Source organism: Gobio gobio, assembly GCF_949357685.1.
Source record: "Gobio gobio genome assembly, chromosome: 1".
Classification (NCBI taxonomy): Eukaryota; Metazoa; Chordata; class Actinopteri; order Cypriniformes; family Gobionidae; genus Gobio; species Gobio gobio.
The window spans coordinates 50,668,489-50,695,472 of record NC_137097.1 but is presented as its reverse complement, the minus strand read 5'-3'; the positions used below and the strand labels follow the sequence as shown (position 1 = coordinate 50,695,472).

Here is a 26,984-nt window from a genome sequence, read left to right as displayed (position 1 = left end):
TGAACAAATAAATAAATATGATGAATATAGTGGAGAGGGGAAGAAGACTTTTGAGGGAGCAGTAGCTTGCTGATCCATGTAAACCGACGGGTGGTGAAATGCTTTCTTAACAAAAACATGTCAAATCACGGCACAAGCTACAGCTCCCGTGTCACGGGCCGAAAGAACCCCTCTGCATATCTCTTAACGCCTATATCTCCATTTCAAACCAGCCTCATTTTGTCAATGGCAAATGGCAAAATCATGCATACATGTGTAATCTTTGATCGAAACGTAAAAATCCTCCCGGTTCCTCCGAATCGTGAAAACGCATGGTACATGAAGTTTGATCTGTAATATTCCGGGCCTCCGCCCCCTCTGCCCTGCTCCCGTCTCCCTCGCCCTGCTATCTGTACGGGGGGAGGTTGTGCCTCATACAGGGGTGGTGCGTCGGTTGGCTGTGTTAGTGTGGGATGAGTCTTTCAGGTCCTTCTGGATGCAGTTGTGGACCTGCAGGAAGTTGTGGTCCCTCTCCGAATTGTAGGTGGCAGTGGGGGTGCCGTGGCCGCCCTTTAGGGTGTCGCCCCCGCGGGTGAGTGTGTACATGGAGATCTCGGTGGAGGGCAGAGCCCCGAAAGCCTTCAAGCCCACCGGCGAGGTGTCGCGGGAGTGTGAGGGGTCCGTGGAACGGGACGAGGACCGGGAGCGGCGCCGGTAGCGGTACCGGTAGCTGGGGATGCGCGTGATAGCCGAGCCCTGCAGGTAATCTGCGGCCCGCGCGCCTGCCCGCAGCTCCCGGTGCCGGTCGATGAACATGTGCACGGCCAGCACGCCCACCATTTCAGCCATGATAAAGGACAAAGCACCAAAGTAGAAACTCCAGCCATACGAGTAGCTGTTCTTCTTGGAGTCACTCTTTGAGGGATCCCCCGCATTGGCTGATATGTACACGATCATGCCAATGATGTTACTGAGGCCTGTGGGGAAGAGAGCAGAGATTTTAACTTCTTAGCCATGGCTAAAAGGCTTATTCACAATCTAGCACGTCTTCAAGTGCCTTAAATAAAATTAAAAAAGTGCCATTCCTGCAATAAAATATAAAGTCGTTGATATGTAAACAAAGGTTAACAGGCCTCTGAGGGTGCTGTGCAGTGAAATGCGAGTCAATCACAAGTAAGAGATTGGATGAAAAGAAGAAGAATCATTCCATGAAATGAGAGCTATTTGTGTTCACAACATTTGAAGACGTGTACTAAACACAAACATTTGCTATTAAGTGTTTTGTAAGCTTAAAAATAGTAATATTCACAGACTAATAAAAACTAATCATCTAAAATATTACATTCATGTGCTGGTGTATATTTATAAATATATATAAAAAAAATAGCATATGCATTTACCATGTGCACATAGCCAGTCATAGTACAATTATTTCTAAATAAAAATATATTACCTGCAAAACTTTATGATTAAATGTTGATAAATCATAATAAAAATATATATTTTTAATTAAAACAGGATAATTCACTTGCCTATGTCTGTGAGTTTTGATGACGCAGGTAATTATTTACCTCAAAAAACAGTGACTTGTCCCTTTAAATGATCTGAGCATGAGGAAGTGACATCAGTCTTCAGAGTAGCCATCTTTAAAAGCTGGTAAGTTTGACTCTCATTCAACAGTGTTTTTTTTATTTTTTATGTTTGACAAGTTTTGTCCAGCTCAGCATGCCAACATAGAAATAAACTGTGTTTTATCCCATCACTTTCCATCCTGGCACGAATTGAGTTACAACACCTAAACACTTCTGACTTTAATGCCTACAAAAAGTGTTCCTTATACAAGAGGTTTATTCAAGTTATTGTCTGTATGAATGTTTGTGGTTTTGAATAGATCTGAAATATAAGAATTGCAATATTACAAGTCATACAAAGTCATACAAACTGACATTTAGAGTTTCACATCCAGCAGATTTTCTTAATGAATCCACCACTGGTTGGCAAACATTACATTTTAGACCCTGGATGTGGCTGAGGGTGACAGAACCTTGCTGTCATCTCTATGCCTCACATAATAAACTGTGACTGCCCTCTAAATGGTAAGGTTAACACAGCCAGTTTCACAATATCCTTAACCCCATAGCCATAAACTAAACGCTGAGTGCCTTAATTTGTCAGAGTGAGCAAGTAAATGAGGAGAAGTGAAGAAGTGAGCTTATAACAGAGACTAGAGTGGGTGACCTCACAGGAACATGATCTGTGGCTCACTGCTGACTTCAGTCACACTCTGGTGGAGTTGTCTGTGACAGAGTGAAACCACCATGATGGATCACTGGGAAAGTGTGTCAGGGACACCATATTTTTAGAGTTTAATCCCAAATGGCCTCTCTAAGCCTAGCAACAGAATCAGGACCAAAGTGAGACAGAAAAAAAGAAATCGACTTGTTAACTGGCTACTGTATATCATGGAGGCAGCTTGTTCGAGAAAAAAAAAAAAAAAAGTTTGGGGCCAGATGACTGAACTGTCAGCCTGTTGGCTCTGCGGTTTGATCATTTACACGCATTATATCTTGCCGACTTAAACATTAGGTTTTGGTTTCACTTTATTTTGATGGTCCCTTTAACACATTCTGTTGACTATAATTGACGTTGCACCTACACGTCTACTTACTCTCAGAGAGTTAGTAGAGTATTAGTAGACTGGTAGGTTTAGGGTTAGAATAAGTTGAAATGTACTTGCAAAGTAGAGTTAGCTGATATTAAGCAGACAGACTACTAATACTCTAATGAGAGTTAGATGACATGTAGTTACAAAGTTTCTTATAGTTAGTAGTATGTTCAAAAAGGACCATCAAAATAAAGTGTTACCAAGGTGTTCTTTAACATTTAGTTTAAATTTCTGATTGTCAACTTGTCAGCTTGCTAAGATGAGGCTGAAAGGGTTTTAAATTAGTAATGTTTAATCATATATGCCATTATTTTCTGACAAAAGTGTTTAGGAACTTATCTTGGAGTTTCTTTGTAACTATAATTTCTAGCTACTAATGCAAACTTTATTTGTAAAGAAAAACCTACACATTTGATGAAAAGAGATGTGTGAAAAAACTATAATAAATAACTTTCATGATATAATTCCATTCAAATGTTTTTATAAAGAAATTAATATACACACTCACACACACAAAATTAATTATTAAATGGTGGGCAAGTAGAAAAGTATTTGCTGGCATGTGTGGGCAAGCAGAAAAAATCCTTACTTTTGAGACACAATGATAATATAATAATTAACAATTTGTTGTATACATTTATTAATAATTACATACATGTATACCCCCTCTGATTGGGGGTAATGCATTACACATACAACTGAAAACCTGTGTTGTGAGACATAAGGGTATATCTGAGTTGTGCAGAAATCGTAGGAGTTGTAGTATGTGTGAGCATGATGGTTAATGTATTTCTAATGGAGTGTGTGTGATGACTATCGGTGATGTTCAGGCTTTAAGCAAATGTTGGCCAAATACTCTTCCTTCATTCATTCCATAGTCTCACCTGCAGACACAAAGAGGATTCCTGCACTGAGGATGATATTGTGGCGGGACTTGTAGAACTCGCTGGCAGCTATACACAGGCCACCCATGAAGAGCAGGATGACGCTGAGGATGGGGAAGATACTAGACGCTCGCACGGCCCCTACAGATGGAGAGACAAAGAAGAAGGTGGGATGAGGTTTAAGAAGTTCTGTTACTTGTTGAATGAATCCGTGTAAAGAGGGAATGAGACGAATGAAGAAAGCTGTCATTTTGGGTGATTTTAGCAGCTGTTCTCCTCTGAGCATATTGAGCACAGCCAATCAACACTGCCAGCATGGTAAACAGCTCCCACACCCTTTAAAATGCCTGTGGAAGAGCAATCAGAGGTCAAGAGCCTCACCAAACACTTGTGCCTAACACAAACACTCATAGACTGAGCAGGACCAGAGACACCAGGCCATTTACAGATGCCTCTATTTGCAGGCTTTAACAAAGTATGTTTGTAGTGAGACTTCAACAAGAGCTGGCTTCATTCGAGCCATGAAATGACAAGTGAACGTGTTAATGAATGTTTTTAGGACAATCTGCCAAGCCTTCAACTCACCAATTAGTTTTTCAACTCAATGCTTGTGCAGCTTAAAGGGATTGTTCACACAAAAATTACGATGTTGTTATCATTTTCTCATCTTTGTGCCATTCTAGACCTGTTTTCCTCTTTCCGTGGAACACAAAAGGAGATACTTTACAGAATGTTCATGCTGCTCTTTACTGTACAATGAAAGCACACATTGACCAAACTTATTTTTTTGTTGTTGCACTGGGTAGAGTGAGTCCAAAGTGACTTAAATTGCATTCAATGCATGCATTTTCATACTTGTCCTTGGGAATCGAACCCATTGATAACACCAGGCTCTACCAATTGACTTACAGGAAAGCTATAGTGACCAAAAAGTGCTAAATGTGCTTTTTTTCATGTCTTCTGATGCTATACAATTGCTTTGTGTGATCAATAGTTTGAAATTATAGGCATATTTCACTTAAAATCTCGGTCACATCGGTTCGGAATGACTGAGAAAATGATATTAATGTTCCTTTTTGAGTGAACTATCCCTTTTAAGATTGTCAAAATCATATGACTTATACACTTTACAGTTCACGAGTTCACACTTACATTTTTAGAGTAAAGGTTATGCATATTTGGCATGCTGTCCGAGGGGAGGGCTTTGAGTTCGGAATTTGGCCCGAACCAAGAGTACTCCCCCATCCCAGGTTTGGATAGGAATAGTTAGAAGTAAGGAGATGGGGACATTTGTTCATACTTTGGCCTTTTAAAGCAGGGATGGTTTTTGAACCTTCTGCTTCAAGCCCAAAGTATACTTTAGTTTTTACGTGTACATATAGTGAATGTGACATAAATTTCATTATCAGCATTGTATGTGCAAAGCCAGATTTTTCTAACCGTGTCTGTACGCTCACCTCGCACCTTGAATTTTTGCACTAATTAGTTGGTTCAAAAGGTGGGAAAACTGTTCAACCTGATGTCAAAAAGAATTAATGAGTAGGAAGGAACAACAACAAACTACTGGAGATGGCAACAATAATAGACGCAAGCGCTTGTGGAGTGGGGTTAAGAGATTTACGTACACAAGTTTAAACAAGTAAAATTTTTATCAGTCGTAACTTCTGGAAATAAATAAATCACTGGATAAATCTTTTTAGTGCGCAACTGCGCATGTGTCAAACACCTGTGTTTGCGCATGCAAAGTATCAATGGAGTATGCTTTGAATGGCTACGCTTTTGATTGTAATCATACGCTAAGCGTTCGCATCAACACTGAAGTACTTTTGTCGTTCTCTCCTGTCCTTTTCCTTTCTCAATTCTTACTGCTTACTCATTTCTTACCTCTTCTCCTTTATCTATCTCTTTTTTAAAAAAATACTTGATATGCAAAGTTATGCTTTCATCTGGCTAGTTAAATTTTCACCACTCCATCTAATCTGCAAGCACAGCAGGTTTTTTTCTGTCTCTCTGTCCCTCCCTGCTGTGCTGTAGACCCTGATGTGTGGACAGTACTGTGAACTCTTGCTGGCTAAAGTGGGGTCTGAAGGTCCCCCCTGAGAGGGTCATCTGCTTTCCTGTCCTTACCTTCACCCTAAAACCACTGCACTTGTGCCATCTGCTGCAGATCACACGAGTCAGCTACCACAAATGTGCGTTAGTTTCACTGCTAAAACAACTATTTTAAAAAACAATTTTAGCAAATTGCCGTTTTAGAAATACCTAAAGTTCCTAAACTGTTCTTTTATGAATATTTTACCTGGGAAACGCATTGAATATGCGATGTGCTAAATGGCGATATCTCATATGCTGCATTTGTTATATAAGGTGAGATTTTTCTAGTGCACTTGCCGCAGTTCTTCTCTCCCTCTCTGAGAAAACTGAATGAGACTTCACTCGAAGTGATGAACGGCATTTTAATTTTCTTGTGCTTTGTTCCGTCCTCTCCTATCTGTCTCTTTCTCTCTGTTTTTCTCTATATCCACTCAATCTAAGCGAGTCCTTAATAATTCTCAGTGTCTTGTTCTATCTTTTGCTACCGCGATGTTACACTTGTAAAACCGTATGAGGTCAGGAATTGCCATTTGTACATCTAAATCGGTGTATGATCACTTCCTTTGCAACCAGGGACCAAGGGTCCATTCTGAGAATTATCACAACCAGTGATCACAACCAGTGGCGGCTCATCAAAGGTGTTAAGGGAGGCACCCAATACCCAATATTTTGAGGTAGAAAATGGGACTATTTAATGCTAATAAAATTATCAGTTATTCATTTCATCAACCAATCATTGCAGTAAATTAGTTTGAGAGTTTGAGGGATGTAGATATTTCAAAATGCTCCCGTTGATAATCTAGCAACTATCTTTTGCTATTTCTTCACTTCACCCCCGCACACACATAAACATACAGTTTTTTAACATTAACATCCACATACTGCAATTGCACTGCACTTTACGTTCCTATTGTTACTGCGTAACAACCTGTAATAAACCTTGCACATTATACTTCTTTATATATACATATTATATATTTTATGTTAACCACTTATTTTTAAGTCTACAGTTTATCTCACTTATCATATCCACATATTTTTTATATTTTTATTTTATCTTATTTCCTATTTTTATCTTTTACTTGATTTATTTATAATTCTACTTATGTTAATACTTTTTATTCTAATTTTATTCTATTTCTATTTAATTTCTTGTAACTGTTATTTGCACTGTCCATGGAGCGGACCTGTTTACATTTCACTGCCAGTTGTATATTGTGTATATAACTGTGTATGTGACAAATAAAACTCTTGAATCTTGAATCTTAATTATGGAGAGTAGAGATATTGAATATTTGATCACCAACAAATTTACCAAGATGCTATTCAGATTAAAGCAGCAACAAACTAAAAATGAAGGAAGACGTCACGCCTAAGTAGGATATATTTAGGTTACAGCAATCAGCTTCGCCAAATGGCCGAACATGTTCTTTTAACACAGTCTTCTAAAAGGACAAAAGTATGGATTTTCCCTTCAAGTGATAGGCTAGATGAGTGACATTTATATTTATATTTTCTTGCTGTAAATGTCTTTTTTTTTTCTTTTTTTACATGTTATGTCTAAAAGTGAAACAACAGCCATTTTAAAGCAGTTAATAATAAAAATCCTCAATAGAGGATCCCCAGACCGTTACAATTAGTGCTTCTATTTTAAAATCCACAAGCCACCACTGATCAAAACTATACAAAGAATAGTGAAGACAGACAGATTGACATACTCACTAGCAAAAAAACAAAAAAAAAACAAAACTATATATATATATATATATATATATGAGAGAGAGATATAGAAAATACAAAATTTTCAATATATTATCTATTCCGACACCATTGGCAGAAAAGTTTATTTTGGACCCTGTTTGCAACTAAATAAAGGGATGTTTTTTAGATGGATGTCCTTGCATGTTCTCTTTATCCTGCCTATTTTTTTCATCTCTCTCTCTGTAGGGTGTAGAGTTGCTGGGAATGGTCTAATTAAATATTAAAGTGTGCTGGGTGCTGACCCCAGTCCTCTTGCCCTGTAACAACCTTCTCCCAAATCTCTTTCTCTCTCACACACACACACACACACACACACACACACACACACACACACACACACACACACACACACACACACACACACACACACACACACTCTCCCCAATCTCACATTAACCTGGGGATATTGTCATGGCCAGTCACAGCACAGAGAGGACATACCACTCCTTCTCATCTATCAGCCTCATTCACAAAGACACCACAAGGCATGAGGGAAGGGGGCAGAAAAGGATCTGAGGCAGGATGTGAAAGTGGGAAAGGAAAAGATAATAACCTAAATCTATTGATTGTTGACACAAGCGTTTGAAATGACAGGCTTGAAGGTGACAGAAGTGTCCTCAGAGACCAGGATGCCGTGTTGATTTCCAGCTGTTGTGAATGGGAGTCTCTGCTAATGTTTTCAAGCTTTAAGGTAATGGATATTGTCAATAGAGAGAATATGCTTTACAAAAAATCCCAGAATAAATATAATAATCTGTAATATGTTCTATAAGGTCACTGAGATGCTGAGACATTCCTAGAAACAGTGTGAATCTCACACACAGTCTTCATACATTCCTAATCATTCTTGTGGACACACGTGGGCTCATAGAGACATACTGTCACTCATAAAAATCTCCAGCTGGCACTCGCAGCTCTGTGACCTTGGCTTTGACCTCTTGGATCAGGCAGCAGCGCTGTATCCATGGCTGCAGAGGCTCTGGAGGAGGAAGAGAGTGTAGCGGATTCTCCCCAGGCTCCCTGCACTGATCACAGCCGGAGACTGACCAGCCTGAGGGCCTTTTCACACTGAGTCCGAACATTTGTTGGCAATTTTTCATTGCAAACAAAATTTTGAATTGAAACAATTGGTTTCTATTCTACCCCGGGCACAAATATTAATCTGTCATCAGACCAATTTTTTTTCTTTACTAAGATTGGTGCAATTTTCTTTGTTTGTCCATTGAAGAAAATTGACTGACCAATGTGATATGAGCTTTTGATCATGATTCTAGAGCCGTCTCATTTCATGAACCCTTTGAACTACACAAACTGCCAGTGTCTTTTGAAAGTCTGGTAATACACTACCGTAAGATAAAAAAACTGTTTGATTTGTTTTTTCTATTTCAAATAAATGCTGTTCTTTTGAACTTTTACTTATTAAAGAATTCTGAAAATATTAATCATGGTTTCTGCAAAAATATTAAGCAGTACAACTGTTTTCAACATTGATAATAAAAATGTTTCTTAAGCAGCAAATTTTGAGGGATCATGTTACACTGAAGACTGGAGTAATGATGCTGAAAATTCAGCTTTGCATCACAAGAATAAACTACATTTTGAAATATATTAGTTATTTTAAATTGTAATAATTTTTCACAATTATTCAACCAGCACGAGAGGAGGCCTATAAACACTATATTGCCAAAAGTTTTGGGACACCTGCCTTTACATGCACATGAACTTTAATGACATCCCATTCTTAATCCATAGGGTTTAATATGGAGTTGGCCCACCCTTCGCAGCTATAACAGCTTCAACTCTTTTGGGAAGGCTTTCCGCAAGGTTTAGGAGTGTGTTGGGACCATTCTTCTAGAAGCGCATTTGTTAGGTCAGGCACTGATGTTGGACGAGAAGGCCTGGCTCACAGTCTCCACTCTAATTCATCCCAAATGTGTTCTATCGGGTTGAGGTCAGGACTCTGTGCAGGCCAGTCAAGTTCCTCTACACCAAACTCACTCATTCATGTCTTTATGGACCTTGCTTTGTGCACTGGTGTGCAGTCATCCTCGAACTGTTCCCACAAAGTTAGGAGCATGAAATTGTCCAAAATGTTCCTTTCACTGGAACTAAGGGGCCAAGCCCAACCCCTGAAAAACAACCCCACACCATAATCCACCAAACTTTACACTTGGCACAATGCACTCAGACAAGTACCGTTCTCCTGGCAACCGACAAACCCAAACTCGTCCATCGGATTGCCAGACAGAGGAGCGTGATTCGTCAATCCAGAGAACACGTCTCCACTGCTCTAGAGTCCAGTGGCGGTGTGCTTTACACTACTGCATCTGTTGCTTTGCATTGCACTTGGTGATGTAAGGCTTGGATGCACTTGCTCGGCCATGGAAACCCATTCAGAGTTGCTGTTGTTCTCAATTGTCTCCATTTTGTTATAATACCACTAACAGAAGAAAACAAATACCCCTTATGAAGAAAACAAAAACAAGGACCGTGACGTCGCCCGGTACGGCGCAGCCGGGGCCCCACCCTGGAGCCAGGCCTGGGGTTGGGGCTCGTATGCGAGCGCCTGGTGGCCGGGCCTTCCCCCACGGGGTCCGGCCGGGCTCAGCCCAAAGGCGCGACGTGGGGACACCTTCCCGTGGGCTCACCACTCACGGGAGGGACCGTAAGGGGCCGGTGCAAAGCGAATCGGGCAACAGTCGAAGGCGGGGGCCTAGACGACCCGATCCCTGGACACGGAAACTGGCTCTTGGGACATGGAATGTCACCTCGCTGGCGGGGAAAGAGCCTGAGATTGTGCATGAGGTTGAGAGGTTCTGACTAGAGATAGTCGGAATCACCTCCACGCACGGCTTGGGCTCTGGAACCACACTCCTCGAGAGGGGATGGACTCTTCACCACTCTGGAGTTGCCCATGGTGAGAGGCGGCGGGCTGGTGTGGGTTTGCTTATAGCCCCCCAGCTCTGCCGCCATGTGTTGGAGTTTACCCCGGTGAACGAGAGGGTCGTTTCCCTGCGGCTTCGGCTCGGGGATAGGTCTCTCACTGTTGTGTGTGCCTACGGGCCAAACAGCAGTGCAGAGTACCCGGCCTTCTTGGTGTCCCTGGGAGGGGTGCTGGAGAGTGCTCCGACTGGGGACTCCGTCGTTCTACTGGGGGACTTCAACGCCCACGTGGGCAATGACAGTGAAACCTGGAGGGGCGTGATTGGGAGGAACGGCCCCCCTGATCTGAACCCGAGTGGTGTTCAGTTATTGGACTTCTGTGCTAGTTACAGTTTGTCCATAACGAACACCATGTTCAAGCATAAGGGTGTCCATCAGTGCACATGGCACCAGGACACCCTAGGTCGTAGGTCAATGATCGACTTTGTGGTCGTTTCATCTGACCTGCGGCCGTATGTCTTGGACACTCGGGTGAAGAGAGGGGCGGAGCTGTCAACTGATCACCACCTGGTGGTGAATTGGATCCGATGGCGGGGGAGGAAGCTGGATAGACTCGGTAGACCCAAATGTACTGTGAGGATCTGCTGGGAACGTTTGGCCGAGTCTCCTGTCAGAGAGATCTTCAACTCCTGCCTCCGGCAGAACTTCGACCGGATCCCGAGGGAGGCTGGAGATATTGAGTCCGAGTGGACCATGTTCTCCACCTCCATTGTCAAAGCGGCTGCTCGGAGCTGTGGACGCAAGGTCTCCGGTGCCTGTCGAGGCGGCAATCCCCGAACCCGGTGGTGGACACCGGAAGTAAGGGATGCCGTCAAGCTGAAGAAGGAGTCCTATCGGGCCTGGCTGGCTTGTGGGACTCCTGAGGCAGCTGACAGGTACCGGCAGGCTAAACGGACTGCAGCCCGGGTGGTTGTGGAGGCAAAAACTCAGGCCTGGGAGGAGTTCGGTGAGGCCATGGAAAAGGACTATCGGCTGGCCTCGAAGAGATTCTGGCAAACCGTCCGGCGCCTCAGGAGGGGGAAGCAGTGCCCTACCAACGCTGTTTACAGTGGCGATGGGCGGCTGTTGACCTCGACTGGGGATGTTGTCGGGCGGTGGAAGGAATACTTCGAGGATCTCCTCAATCCCGCCGTCACGTCTTCCATTGAGGAAGCAGAGGCTGGGGGCTCAGAGGAGGACTCGTCCATCACCCAAGCTGAAGTCACCGAGGTGGTCAAGAAACTCCTCGGTGGCAAGGCACCGGGGGTGGATGAGATCCGCCCTGAGTACCTCAAGTCTCTGGATGTTGTGGGGCTGTCTTGGCTGACACGCCTCTGCAGCATCGCGTGGCGGTCGGGGACAGTGCCTCTGGGATGGCAAACCGGGGTGGTGGTCCCTCTTTTTAAGAAGGGGGACCGGAGGGTGTGTTCCAACTATAGGGGGATCACACTTCTCAGCCTCCCCGGGAAAGTCTATGCCAGGGTACTGGAGAGGAGAATTCTGCCGATAGTGGAACCTCGGATTCAGGAGGAACAGTGTGGTTTTCGTCCTGGTCGTGGAACACTGGACCAGCTCTATACCCTCTACAGGGTGCTGGAGGGTTCATGGGAGTTTGCCCAACCAGTCCACATTTGTTTTGTGGATTTGGAGAAGGCATTCGACTGTGTCCCTTGCGGTGTCCTGTGGAGGGTGCTGGGGGAATATGGGGTCCGGGGTCCTTTGCTGAGGGCTGTCCGGTCCCTGTATGACCGAAGCAGGAGTTTGGTCCGCATTGCCAGCAGTAAGTCAGACTTGTTCCCGCTGCATGTTGGACTCCGGCAGGGCTGCCCTTTGTCGCCGGTTCTGTTCATAATTTTTATGGACAGAATTTCTAGGCGCAGCCAAGGGCCGGAGGGTGTCAGGTTTGGGGACCACACGGTTTCGTCTCTGCTCTTTGCGGATGACGTTGTCGTGTTGGCCCCTTCTAACCAGGACCTTCAGCATGCACTGGGACGGTTTGCAGCCGAGTGTGAAGCGGCTGGGATGGGGATCAGCACCTCCAAATCCGAGGCCATGGTCCTCAGTCGGAAAAGGGTGGCTTGCCCACTTCAGGTTGGTGGAGAGTTCCTGCCCCAAGTGGAGGAGTTCAAGTATCTAGGGGTCTTGTTCACGAGTGAGGGGAGGATGGAACGGGAGATTGACAGACGGATCGGTGCAGCTTCTGCAGTAATGCGTTCGATGTACTGGTCTGTCGTGGTGAAGAAAGAGCTAAGCCGTAAGGCGAAGCTCTCGATTTACCGGTCAATCTACGTTCCTACTCTCACCTATGGTCATGAGCTTTGGGTCATGACCGAAAGAAAGGACAAGATCCCGGATACAGGCGGCCGAAATGAGCTTTCTCCGCAGGGTGGCTGGGCGCTCCCTTAGAGATAGGGTGAGAAGCTCAGTCACTCGGGAGGAACTCGGAGTAGAGCCGCTGCTCCTCCACATCGAGAGGGGACAGCTGAGGTGGCTCAGGCATCTGTTCCGGATGCCTCCTGAACGCCTTCCCGGGAAGGTGTTTCGGGCATGTCCAACCGGGAGGAGGCCCCGGGGAAGACCAAGGACACGCTGGAGGGACTATGTCTCCCGGCTGGCCTTGGAACGCCTCGGTGTCCCCCCGGAAGAGCTGGAGGAAGTGTCTAGGGAGAGGGAAGTCTGGGCATCTCTGCTTAGACTGCTGCCCCCGCGACCCGGCCCCGGATAAGCGGAAGAAGATGGATGGATGGATGGACCACTAACAGTTGACCGTAGAATATTTAGTAGTGAGGAAATTTCACGAATGGACTTAGGTTGCCACCTGTGCAATATGCTACCACACTTGAATTCACTGAGCTCCTGAGAGCGACCCATTCTTTCCCAAATATTTGTAGAAGCAGTCTGCATGCCTAGGTGCTTAATTTTATATACCTTTGGCCATGGAAGTGATTGCAACCTCTGAATTCAATGATATGGAGGGGTGTCCCAATACTTAAGGCAATATATATATATATATATATATATATATATATATATATATATATATATATATATATATATATATATATATATATATATATATAATATAATATATATATATATATATATATATATATATATATATATATATATAATATACACACACACATATATACATATACTGTATATATTTTCTGCATCCCTCCACCACCCCGCCTCCCCTGCTTACTTTCCTAGCCAGGGATACTCTGGGTTCAGGCCAAATTCCGAGCTTGGAGCCCTCCCCTCAGACAGCACACCAAATATGCATACTCTTTATCTGATTATTTGAAAGCGTGAACTCGTGAAATGCAGCCTTGATGACTATAAGAGATGTCTTTAAAACATAAAAAATCTCCACACTTTTGAATGGTAGTATATGTATTTATATGTGGAAATAATAAATGTGCTTAAATGTAAAAATACCAGACAGAGGGGGGAAAAAAAGATGCCTTTCTAACTGCAATAAATTGCAAATCTGCAACAATTAAATAAGGCACTTTATGGAGTTATATCTTGCATATTTCCCACAAAGTATTGACAATGCTATTAAGCCTGTTAAAATGTTAACTTTGACAGCCTTAAGCTGAAAGGTGCGTGCACCTGTTGTAAATTGTCAAAATGTGTTTGTCGGTCAGCGCCACAAAGTGTACAGGTGTGAATTTAATTTTAATAGATTTTTTTTTAATGAATAATCATTTCGTCTTTTTGTCTGTGATCAATTGCACTTTCATATTTCACATTTGTTATGATTTATGGCTCCATTCTGTAAAATGTCATCAAACACATTTTCATGGGCTTCTCAATTTATGTATGAATATGTATATTTTCATTGTCTTCTGTTCCGTGTTTGAGGCTGTGAGGCTATTGTGGACACAGGGCTTAGGATGTAGGTTTTTTGGGGAGCTGGACTGATAATGATGCCCCAGGGTAAGCACATCTCTTTCGGCAATCTGCCCAGACTCCCCAGGCATGACACTGGCACGAAGCACAGGGAAATTTTCACACAAGCCCTGTGTAGTGTTTGAGGGTCTGTCAGGGGCAGAAACACTGCCTGCGGGGTTGTTATTAACATGGTGGATTGGGCAAAGAGGAGAGAAGAGTCAGGGGCAAGTCAAGCCTGAAGCAAGGAAAAGAGGAGCAAAGCAGTAGTGGTTTTTATGCTTTCTATTAGAACGCTCTGTGCTGGTGAACTGTGGCTTTTTTCAGAGGCTGTTTTTAGTCTCAAAGCTGCACACAGCTGTGGCTATTGCTTATATTACCCCGTCCATTCTTTCATTTACACTTTTCAAAGAGGTCAATGTAAAAAATTATTTAGCCTTATAAAAAGTACTGGGTTTTGATGGGCTGTAAAGCTATCCAATACAGTGTTTATATACCACAGTACTAAATTATTATCCTATTTATGGGCCATTCTATTTATATGGTACTTTAAAGAATATAATGGATATGGCACTGCTATGGTAGATGTCCAAAATAATACAATGCTTTATGTGTTCATAGTAGCTCTTTAATTTTTATATTAGCTCTTTTATCTATCTTTATCTATCTATTTATTTTCATAGTATCTCTTTTGATCTGTCAAGATCTGTTCAGTAAACCTTTAAACCAGCTATAAGAATTAAAAAAATCTTTCACACAACTCATTCAATGTGAATTGTACTTGTGCATCCTGTTGGCTACGCCAATTCAAATGCAGTTAAAAGTCACTCTCAAACTCTCAGTTCTGAATGGCACACAACCCTGGTAACAGTCTAATAAAAGTTGTAAAATATCCCTTTTTCAAAAAGATAACATTCATATTTTCAGCCGTCACACCGTAGCGCAGAGTACGTGAAGAATTTCCTGTCACTCCCAGACTCTGTGCCACAGCTAACAATGACCTGGGCCAAATTAGCACTTTCACCTCTCGCCCTGCTAATGGCTGGCGAAGATGGGAGGGCGTGAACTGAGGTTCTTGTCTCGTAGCAGATAAGAGAGGGAGATCTGATCAGAGAGGCGGTTAGGAGAAGTGTGATTATCTGGGAGGTCACGGTTTTGATTTAAGTTGAGGTCAAAGGTGCAGGAGGCTTAAGCAAACCATTTAGGGCGACCCTGCTCATGATGACAAGCGGCTTGCAAGTACCTTAGGTTTAGGTATCTGTGCAGAAATATGTTAGCATACCTATTCACCTCAAGATATGGTAGTTAGCAGGGGCTAACAAGGCTATGCTAACCAGCCCAACCTTGACCCCTTGAGTGCACCACAACCACCACCAACTATTAGATTTGCCTTCATAATGCTGCATATATGAAGTAACGACTTATGAACAACTGCTTGGAATTAGCGGGAGCTGCTACACATGGGGCATAATAAATGCTCTCTTACACTCACATGAATGCGCACACTTTCTTTCTGACAGTGGCTGTCTTTGAACTTTCATTCTATCCGCTGCTCTCCGTCTTTCCTTCACTCTCTCTCACACTCATTGACAGCATTGTGGAAGAAAATTAACATTCACACTTAATCAGCCTCCCACAGGCTTGAATGTGCTGATGTGCAGGACAGGGTCATGCTAATCAGGTGCTTTAGCTTGCAGGCACATTGATTGAATACTACAAACGCTTATTAATCTAGCCCTGCCCCAGCACCTTGCCCTCTCACCACACACACGCACGCACGCGCACACACACAATGCAGCTATATAATCATCCATCTAACAATTAGGAATGTATGGAATGCATATTTCAAAACTAGTCTCTGGGTTGTCTGAACAACTGGTCTATGAATCAGTCTGCACTGTATAATTAGGTTGATTTCAGGTTCATCTGATCCTTATTGAACCCGTTTCTCAAGGGATGGTCATACAAGATGCGTTTTTGTGTTCTATAAAAACTAGACAGACGAGGAGAAGAGAATGCAAGGATTTGGTGACTTGTTATTAAAAATCAAACTATTTTTACTTGAAATAGTCTGCGACGTTCGAGGCAGGACACTCAAAAAGCAGTGTGAGAATTGTTTGTTGTCTATTTTGACATTTTTATATTTTAGCGGTGCTGCTATTAATTTGCATGCTGTGCTTTGGCATTTACACACTTTGCATAATATTACTTATTTCTATGTTGTAAAAGCTGTAGGTGTTTAAAACATTTGTTCTGCTTAATATTTTAATATTATTCATTTGAATATTCTTTGATTATTATAGAAAGTTTATTTATTTTTTTAATTTATTTATCATTTAGTACAGGGGTGTCCAATCCTGCTCCTGGAGGGCCACTGTCCTGCAAAGTTTAGCTCCAACCCCAATTAAATACACCTGTACCAGCTAATCAAGGTCTTATTAGGCATACTAGAAACTTCCAGACAGGTGTTGAGGCAAGTTGGAGCTAAACTCTGCAGGACAGTGGCCCTCCAGGACCGACTTTGGACACCCCTGATTTAGTACAACATTTATTTAAATTTTGTCATTTTGATTTTTCATCCTTGCTAAAAATCTTACTGGCCCTGCTCAGGTATGTGTAAGATAAAATCTTGTTTGCAAATGTATAGATTAAAGGGGTGATGAATTGAGAAATCAACTTTCCCTTGAGCCTTTGATATATAAAAGGTCATGGTAATATAAGAATATCCTGCAAGTTTCAGAGCTGAAAACTTCCTTGTTAGTCAAAGAAAAGCTTTTATTGACACCAGGCCCAGCAAACGAGAGATCTCAGAATATGTCGACCACTGATGTAATAGGATGCAGAAGCACCGCCTCAAGCCCACCCACCGACTCGTGGAGCTAAACGGGTCGCGCTACCGAGCAATAAACATGCCGGTTCCAGCTCCAAGACATTGCGAGTTTGTTCTCTTCATTTCACAGCAGAATCGATTGTAAACAAGATACAGGTCGAGACTGGATTTGCAGACACATTGAGATTAAAACACAATGCTGTGCCTTCTATATTGGATCCAACAGGAACGGTACAACACACTTATGTGAGTAAAACATATTTTTTTATATGTGTTAGTATTGCATTGTTACAGATCGTTTGAAATCTATTGATTGCATACCTTAGCAATGCGGTCACATGCTGGAGAATCCTCTATTTGAAGTGTTATTGCTTCATTCGTGATCATACTCGGACTTGTGACGTTATGGGCCAGGGCTCGGACTTGACTTTTTTAAAAGACCAACATCCCCGGGGCTATGTGGTTTTCAGCCTGCTGACGGGCTATCTTAAATAGTGAAATAACATTCCTTTCTTTGTGTGTACGGTTCGCGGTTATATTCACTGATCGGGCGACAACATTCCAATCAATCGCGGGTGGATGAGAGATGAATCTTTGTGTTTGTTTGATAAAGATATTTTGCGAGTCCTGTGAGCGATTCCCCAGACGCTTTCAAAACAATTCCCACATGTACTGAGAGGAGCTGAAGCTCATTAAATATGCAAATCTTATCCAATCCTAGCCGTGGGCGTTTACTTCCAAGTCTTCAGTGAGGCACGCCCATCAAAACCGACCGTTTCTTCAGAGAGCCTCAAAACCAAAATAGCCTATTACTTATTCATTATGATGTTTCTGAATGTAAAAACCACGCAAACGTCATAAGTTGACCACAGACAACAGTATAAAAAAATTTAAAAAGCCAGTTCATGACCCCTTTAAAGAAAGTATTGTCAGTGAGATTTTTCTGAACACAGCTAAAGCGCTTCTTGTCAGTTATTTCTGAGTAAGTGCAAACAGCCACAAACACATTGACAGTCCTTACAGGCAACACTTTAGTTCATTTTAAGCAACCTAGCATTTAACATTTGTGTTACCCAACTCTATATCAAACACTTTGCTCCACAATCTACTAGTCCCTGACAGTTTCCCCCAAAAGCATCAATAAATGGTACTAAAATGTGCTTCATGGTTATTCTCAGGACACGGTGCTATTTTTGCCCCATCTGTGTCTTCATGACTTATTTCTGTTCTATTAAAGGGTTAGTTCACCCAAAAATGAAAATTCTGTCATTTAATTCCTCACCCTCATGTCGTTCAGACCTTCGTTCATCTTCGGAACACAAATGAAGATATTTTTGATGAAATCCGAGTGCTTTCTAACCCATCCAAAGACAGCAATTAACACTTTCAAGGCCCAGAAAGGTAGTAAAAACATAGTCAAAATAGTCCATATGACTACAGTTGTTCAACCTTAATTTTATAAAGCGACGAGTATACTTTTTGTGAGCAAAAAAATAACAAAAATCACGACTTTATTCAACAATTTATTCTAGCCTGTGTCAGACTCTTAAGCTGTTGGCGCAGTGTAAACAGTGCTTCACATGCCTACATGTGACGTCTAGATCAGTGGTTTTGTTTCTGAACCCAGCTAGTAACATTGGACATCAAGTTGCAACCCAACATGGATCGCACAACTTGATGACATGGATTTATTTTACCAAACTGATATAAACAACAAAAGCAGTTTCTCCTTTTTTTATTTTTATAAACCTATTTACATGTTGTTAGATGGTAGTGCATTTTATTATTTGCATTTAGCATTCTGCTGCTATTCTATGAAATCAGACCTGTGACCCATTTTTAGGTCACAACCCACCAGTTGTGAGCCACTGATGTAAGTGCTATTTCTTTTTTTATGCCCATTTCACACTAGATGCGCACTAGAGAGCTTAAGCAGTGCATGAGCTGCATGTATACCGAGCGGATGCACCTCAGTGCTTTCACACTGGCAGCATGACGAGCACGCAACTGAACCGCTGCTGAATGTATAGTCCTCGAATCACATGCTTTTGTTTACGATCACCGGAATACACAATCTTCAGCTATACTTGTAGTTTAAATAATTTAAACATGCTTTTGTGGGCTTTGCAACTCCTAGTACAATAGTCTCTTTTGTTGTTGTTTTTGTTTTTTACACCGTGCTGAATGTCATATGGTGACTGGGAAACAGTAGAATTCACTTACATGCTTTTATGGTGAAATTGCTCCTTTTTCATGTCAACCCATGTTTATTTCGACCATGAACAATGGACTGTCACTTTAATTCAACATGAGCAGCACAGCAAAAATAGATTCTGCGCCAAAAAAAGAAAAGAAAAAAAACGTGTGTAGTGTGAAATGGGCCATAAAGCTCCTCAACTTAAAAAAAAAAAATGTATAGCCTAGAAAGCATTAAGATAATTGATAAAATTACTTCAAGCCCATCACGATCATCCTGTATTTACCCTTTTCAGTTACAATAAAGTCTTTTATCTGTAGATTCAAGACCATTACACATCCGCTAATGCCTTAAAATACTCATATCATTAAACAAACCTGGTCAGAATCCTCACTATACCTACTTTTTTACTCTCCTTTACAAAAAGATTACAAAATCCTCCTCCTATTTCCATTGAGCCTTACTGATCTCTGTCACAATGTGCAGGATCACATCTCTCGAGCTCAATGAGCGGCTGCTGCGGTTCCGGTAATGCTGGGAATCCAGTACAGTACACAGTGATGCAATTCGCATGACCTACAGGACAACTGTGGTCTAAATATATCAATAATGCAGAGCATGACCTTTGCTATTATGATCATGGACCCGACGGCTGGAATCTCTATAAGCGAAGCAATGTCATATCAGGTGACACAGACAGTGGCCTGCACTCGCGTGTGTGTGTGTGTGTGTGTGTGTGTGTGCTTCATGCCCAGTGCCTGAAGCTTCAGTGGCATGTGCCCCATCCCCCCTGCCAGCCCTATGATGGATTGTCATGTTTGGAGTAAGAAAATGAGAGGGGGATAGCGCCTGAAGAAAGAAAGGTTAAAAAAAGAGGTGGCGAGGGAATGAGGATTCGTTAAATCCCGCTTGGCATGCGCTGTGATGTCGGATGGTGTCTTCCTCCTTTGTTGCTGTCTACTCTAGCACCAGTCCATCCTCTGCCTTGAGCTAACCTTCTGCAGCCTCCGCACATGCAAACCCGTTGCTGTTCGGCCAGCCTCATTGATTTTATCGGCCAGTGTTTCGGTATGTGTGCGTCTGTGTGTGTGTGTCTGGGTCATCCAGTCACAGCCAGTTTTGGCCTCACCGCGTGCCCGTAAGGGGGAGAGCCATACAGACACTGATACTCCAGAGCACCTGCTGATAGTCGACATGTAGGTTCAACAGTCCACACCATCATGATTACTAATGTACAAAACACTTTGTGTTTATGATGAAACTTATAATCGCTTTCTTTATGAAACGTATGTGTCCCTGTTGTGAAATTCTGTAATTTTGGTGTGATACAGTTTTATTTAGTGTAGTTTAATGCAAAAGTGTCATGCTTATTCAAACTAGGGGGGATATGATTTTAAGTTCAGCTTCCCCAAAAATAATCATTTTAAATGAATAATTAAAATCTGTACTGGGTCAGGATTTGAAAATATGTCTACTTGCACTCTAAATGAATCCTATATAATTGTATAATTTTACATTGATTATGTTGAAGAGCTTCATGTTTAAAAATCCTTTTATACCTACTGTGTGAGTAAAAATAAGGACGAACACACACACACACACACACACACACACACTTTTTGTTGTTGAAAAAAGTAAAGCAGGATTTATTTGACCACAATGGTATAGTAAAACAATAATATATGTATTATATGTACAGTATATATGTGTAATACTGTTTTCTATTTTAATATATTTTAAAATATAATGTATTCCTGTGATGGCAAAGCTGAATTTTCAGCACCATTACTCCAGTCTTCAGTGTCACATGATCCTTCAGTCTAGTATGATGATTTCATGCTCAAGAAAGATTTCTTATAACCATCAATGTTGAAAACAGGTGTGCTGATTAATATTTTTGTGGAAACATGCTCTTTTTCAGGATTCTTTGAATAGAAATTTTGAAATCAAAAGAACAGCATTTATTTGAAATCTAACATTATGAATGTCTTTACTGTCACTTTTGATTAATTTAATCAAAACTTGTTGAATAATAATATACTTTAAAAAATCTTACTGACCCCAAACATTTTTCAACATTAGTATGTATATGTATTAATCTTCAAAACTAGTGAACACTAGTTGACTACATTTGTCAATAAAATAAAATAATCACAATTAATCTCATGGTTGCTAACCAGTCATTTGAAATCAAATTAAATAGTATTTTTTACAACATTTTGGTGAATTTGAATGTAAAAAAATGAACACATCAATTCTGACAGCCCTAAAAATATATAGTACTTAGGAAAAAATAAAACTGACCCTAGTCATGAATAGGTTAAAATGAATAGGTGAATAGGTTAGTAACACTGACCATTAATCAAGGCACCAATTCATTTTAGTATATTTTAAACAGAAACAGGCTAAATCTAATGGCTAGTGCTGTGGCTCTCATTAGATGAAGGCAAAACAAAATTGCAGTGATAAAGAGAGTAGGAATGGAGCAGAGCGCATAAAAGAATACATGTGAAATTAATTCAGCCATTATCTCTTTTACTGTTTTCACCCTTATTACTAGGGGTGGGAATCTTTTGGAATCTCACGATTCGAATAAAAATGCCCCTATTATACTTTTTCGAATATTACCGTTCATGCGGTGTGTAATATAGCTGTCTGTGAATGTAAATGAGCTGCAAGGTTGTGAAGCCGAAAGTGCACGATAAATAAAGTTATTGTCTCTCAAAAGAATGTGTCAGTGGTTAAAATTATCACAGCAATGCAATTGCTTCTCATATCTCTGTGAGGTCTAAATAGTATTTACAAAACCCTTAAAGAAGATTAAAGATGGGTCAGTACCTAGTTTATTTGGACCAACTTGCTCCTCAGAATCACAACCTGTAAGTATATATTAATTATTGATGTATATATTTTCTACTGGGTGTTCAAAATATGTAGTTCTTTGTTTTATATTGTGTAAACCAAACCCAGTTAATAGTATCCAGCTGCAGCTGTAGGTCACTGGCTAACCGGCTAACTCACGTTATTACCGTCTTATTGAAATGCTTCTGCTAAGCAGCTGTGGGCCACTATTACCTAAAACTGTGTCCATTAATACAGAGTGTGTTCTTCTTACTATTTTGAGTAAAGATAAAGGATGGAGCAAGATTTGTTTAGCAAACTTGCTGCATTTTTAGCAAACTAATGTTAAATCTATCATTCACGTTAGTGCTGGGCTAACATGTACCGCTATTGATACAGTTAATACAGTTCCCGCCTGTCCACCGCAATAAATTAGAAATGTAGTTAATGCTAATCTTGAGGAATTACAGTTGAAACATCTCATAATGAGCCTCAAAATGAGTAGTGTATCACTGAGAAATGTACTGCTCAAGTCGTCCTTGTGATGGAGGTTTGGGTTGGATAACTATTCCTTCCAATGTTTCATCATCAGACTTGCGCTCAGATTGATATGGTAAAATCAATGCCATCGTTACTGTCTTTACAGTGTGTACAATCGCTGAGTAGTAGGAAGCTTCCGGAGCTGAAGTTCAGCTATGGTAATGAGTGTTTCGTTTCCAAAACGCACTGTAAGCTGTAGACCAATCACAACAGACTGGGCCGTCTGACCAATCAGAGCAGAGTTAGGCTGGTGGAAAGGAGGGATTTAGAGAGACTGATTCATGCATTGAGTCGTTTGAGAATCATTGAACAATGTGATGTTCAATGTATATTATGAGAAAATGTTTTTGAAACCCGTTGTAGGAGACCTCCAAAACAAAATTAGGATTTACTTATATATTTTGTTTTTATACCATGGTCTGTCTGAATACTCGATTCTGATTGGCTGGAAGGTGTACAATAAGTAAGAATTAATTGACGACGGCTGTTGAATTAATTGAAATAATTGTGCACCTTAGAACGTTATAGATATTTAGATATTTGTAGATATTTCAAATCACCAAAAAAAAAACATGCCCCTACCCCAAAAGGGTCCGATATTTATACGGGGCGTACTTCTTGCGTACTTCTTTAACTGATGAAAATAACCGTACATTTTACCCTTCCGGTCAAATATTGCGCAGCAAACATCAATAAGCACAACTAGTGTTGCCAGATTGGGCCAATAGGGCGGTTTTGAATTTGATTGTGCAGGTAAAAATGGGCTTGGGTGGGTGGACAAAATTTGGGCTGGTTTGGGGTCAGTTCGGCGGTTTCGAACATCTGCATTTTATAGTCTAATTGGTTAATAAAAAAACCTCAAGTGTGCATGTACAGCATAAAATCAGTCATCATGACAGGCCCAAGCAGAGTCAGCTGGCTGGTGTTGACGACAAGCACGCACTTTCAGCCAATCAGCGATCAGCAAGGCAGACATGCTCATTCAGTACATGACATGACAGGTTTTTAGCATGATAACTTGTAGCTGTATATTCAAGAAATCGCAATGCCAAAGTGGCATAAATAAACAGTAAGTTGTATCTGCAATAAAGAGTGGGAGAGTGATCCAACTCCCAAAACATGGATTACACCTGTGACTCAAAGACTCTTTATAAATATAACCAGTTAAATGACTTGAATTGAAATCGAATATGGGACTGTGACTCCTGTCCATCATTATGTGAACACTGATCAGGACATCAGCAAAAATCAGAACATCAGAAAATGTTCTTTGTAGTGCATGAAAGGTTCTTTAGACTATAAAATGGTTAGAAAAAAAGGTTCTTTAAAGAACCTTTCACCAAACGGTTCTTCAGGGAACCAAAAATGGTTCTTGTATGACATCACTGTGAAAAACCCTTTTTGGTTCTTCCTGGCACCTTTATTTTTAAGGGTGTACTCGTCCCTGACAGCTGCTGAAAGAGGTTTGAATAAACGATTCATTAGTTTTGACTGTGCTAAGTGTGTTATGTTCTATATGTAACGTAATTCACGAAAGACGTACTGTAGTTCTCAAAGCGCAACACAAAGGTAAGTGCATTGTTCTTTTTTTGTTGGCAGATTATTGTACAGTATCAATGAATGGCGCATTTTGGCAGTGGTGTGTACATGTGTGAAATGCCTGCTAATTTCCATGCTTTTTCCGATCTCTTAAATTGGACTTTTGCACTTAAATTAGCTTATTACTGTTGACATTAAAAATGATGCACGTGTTTTTCTGAGGGTTAAGTAACGGTTAATTTCTTGATTGCCGTTTTGACAGTTTCCAACTAGACATTTTAGTCATATTTGCTAACTCCATTTAATGTAATCCATGTTTTGATCTGTTTTCCTGGGATTTTTTTATTTTTGTTGTCCACGGCTTCGCTTTGTGTCGTGCGGTTCTTTGCCTCCATGTCATACATTCAAATAGTTTAATGCACATCTAGCCGTGGATTATCGATTATATATTTGTTCCTCTAGTACAGTTTGCCATGCCTGTAATTATATTGTGTTATATTGGGGCTTGTTTTTTCTTTTTTTGTGATATCTGGCAACCCTTCACCTAGAGCTTAATTGAAGAGAGGGAAGTCGAGTCAAGTCAAACTTTATTTATATAGCGCTTTTTACAATACCGAGTGTTTCAAAGCAGCTTCACAGTGTTAGACAGGAAACTAATGCAACAGAATTTGATTCGGCTGCACAGCCACTCTGGAGAAAACGGTGATGTCATCTAGCTCATTTCAATTATCATACAGTGACAATGTGGGCAGATCAGTAATTTAGTTGATGTATTTAATTTAGTTTAGTAATTAAATTTATTTGGATATTTAGTTGAAAATGTAGTTTTAGTTTAGGGGAAGAGTTTAGAAGTGAGTAGAAGGAGAGTAGCAGTATGAAACTGAACAGCAGCTACTGTTAGTGGGCACTAACAATTAAATTGTTGTTAAATTGTACACACCTTGTTACAGCATTATTATTTTTCTCAAGCCCGGTAGAGATTGAGGCTGCGTCCGAAATCGCATACTATGTGAGTAGATACTACATTTGAATTTGAACGAACTTCGCGACTGTTAAAAAAAGTACGTTCTATATAGTATGAATGAATGTAGTATGAATGTAATCTGGACGTACTACATCCGCCATGTTGTCATGATCATGTGACCTGCCAGCGTCAGTTGCGTCCCATCACCTCCATTCATAAATCATCTCACGTGGCCTCATGGGATAGTAAAGTGTCCATCGTATGCACACTTCAGAATCTCACCGGAAGTAGTAGATCATCCGGGTACTTTTCGCCTACTGTTTTTCGAACACAATCGCTGCGTCCCAATTCGCATACTATCCATACTAAATAGTATTCGAAAAAAGAATTAGTATGTCCCAAATCGTAGGATGTTGAAAAGAGTATTCCAAAGATTCCCGGATGGTCTACTATTTCCGGTCATAATTCGGAGTGCAGATTGATGCGCACTCAAACTGCTGATATTGCCCACAACCCATTGCGAGATGGAAGAGGATTCAATTAGAACTACAAATACGGATAAAAAGTGTTAAAAAACTACAAACATGACGGTTACGCGAGTCTGACGGTTAAGTAGAGAGGATTAGATAAAGGGGTTTGAGTGAGCAATTATCAGTATTTAACCTGACAAAAGATATTTATTCAATGTTAGCCACATTATATTTCACCTGCAGCAGCATTGTGAACTTTTGTAATGAAACGTTTGGCCATCAACTTTGCAAACACATGAGAGGAGCCTCTGCATTAAAGACCCACGAATGGCAGATCAACGTGTTACTACATTTCTCTCCAATACGGTAGGAAATTAAATTGAATGTGGAGGATTTGAACTGGGACGATGATTGACAGGGCAGTTTAAACGGTGACGGGACGCACGTAACTAAGCAACAGAGTCCGTTAAAGATGACGAAGTAGTATGTCCCAAAGCTTGCATACTCTTCTGCTACATACACGCAGCATATGAATTCGGACATATACTACTGTTGACGTACTGTTGGCGTACTGTTTTTCGCATACTATATTGTAGAGAAGTATTCGATTTTGGATGCAGCTTGAGATTCCTTTGCGGCTATGTTTTTCATATTCGCCCCTCACGCGTGAGCGCGTGTGTGTCTTTTGCATCATCAAAATGTGTGATTATCAGCTGGTCCCGATCATTTGGAGTTAGAAAAATATAATACGTGCTGTTGCATTCTCGATATTTAGTGATTTAGCCTCAGATAGAGTTAATTCGCTACCAGCAGGTATTTTTTGTTACCACGGCAACCGCTTGCGCATCCACATTTAGTGTGTAAAAAGTACAAAAAAGCTTGACGTGTGCCGGACTGCCAGAACATTTATAGAGTGGTGCAGGGTATGACGTCACTTTGTAGGCCAATAAAAAAACCAATAGGATTTTCCCATAGGCTTTTGGATTATCACTAAAAACAAGCTCTGTGATCAACCAAAGTTTAAGATACTTGCACGTTTTGTCCATCAAGATAATTGTTACAGATGATCACAACTTTTATGAATTTTGAAGTCTAAATGCAGATGCCAGTAATTTGGCGGTCCCGCGATTTCATGTAACCATCACTAAGCTTCTGACAACTCTTCCAGTTTTTATTTAAAACCATTATAGTTTATAAGAGCACAATTATGAGCGTAATAAGGTTTTAAAAGCGGAGGTTACCTGCTCGGCATGACGACATTTAATCTCCTCGACAGCCTCTGTAGTCCCATTTAGCCAATTGTTAGCAACCGCCTTTTTCAAGACGCGTAACAGCTTCAAAAAATCAGTGGTATAATACTGATGTGTTTTATGTTGTAGGGTAAAACGTGAAAATGTCTTG

General features: G+C 41.1%; 1 protein-coding gene across 1 annotated transcript in view; it reads right to left on the bottom strand.

Annotated features, from left to right (window-relative positions):
* Positions 1-411: 411 nt before the first annotated feature.
* Positions 412-26,984, bottom strand: part of cacng2a (calcium channel, voltage-dependent, gamma subunit 2a) — a gene marked incomplete at both ends in the record, with an annotated part of 105,231 nt that continues 78,658 nt past the window's right edge. Inside the window, 2 exons of the mRNA XM_079822176.1 lie at positions 412-956; positions 3,529-3,669. Coding sequence (XP_079678302.1) covers positions 412-956; positions 3,529-3,669 — 686 coding nt within the window. The remainder of the gene's footprint in view (positions 957-3,528; positions 3,670-26,984) is intronic.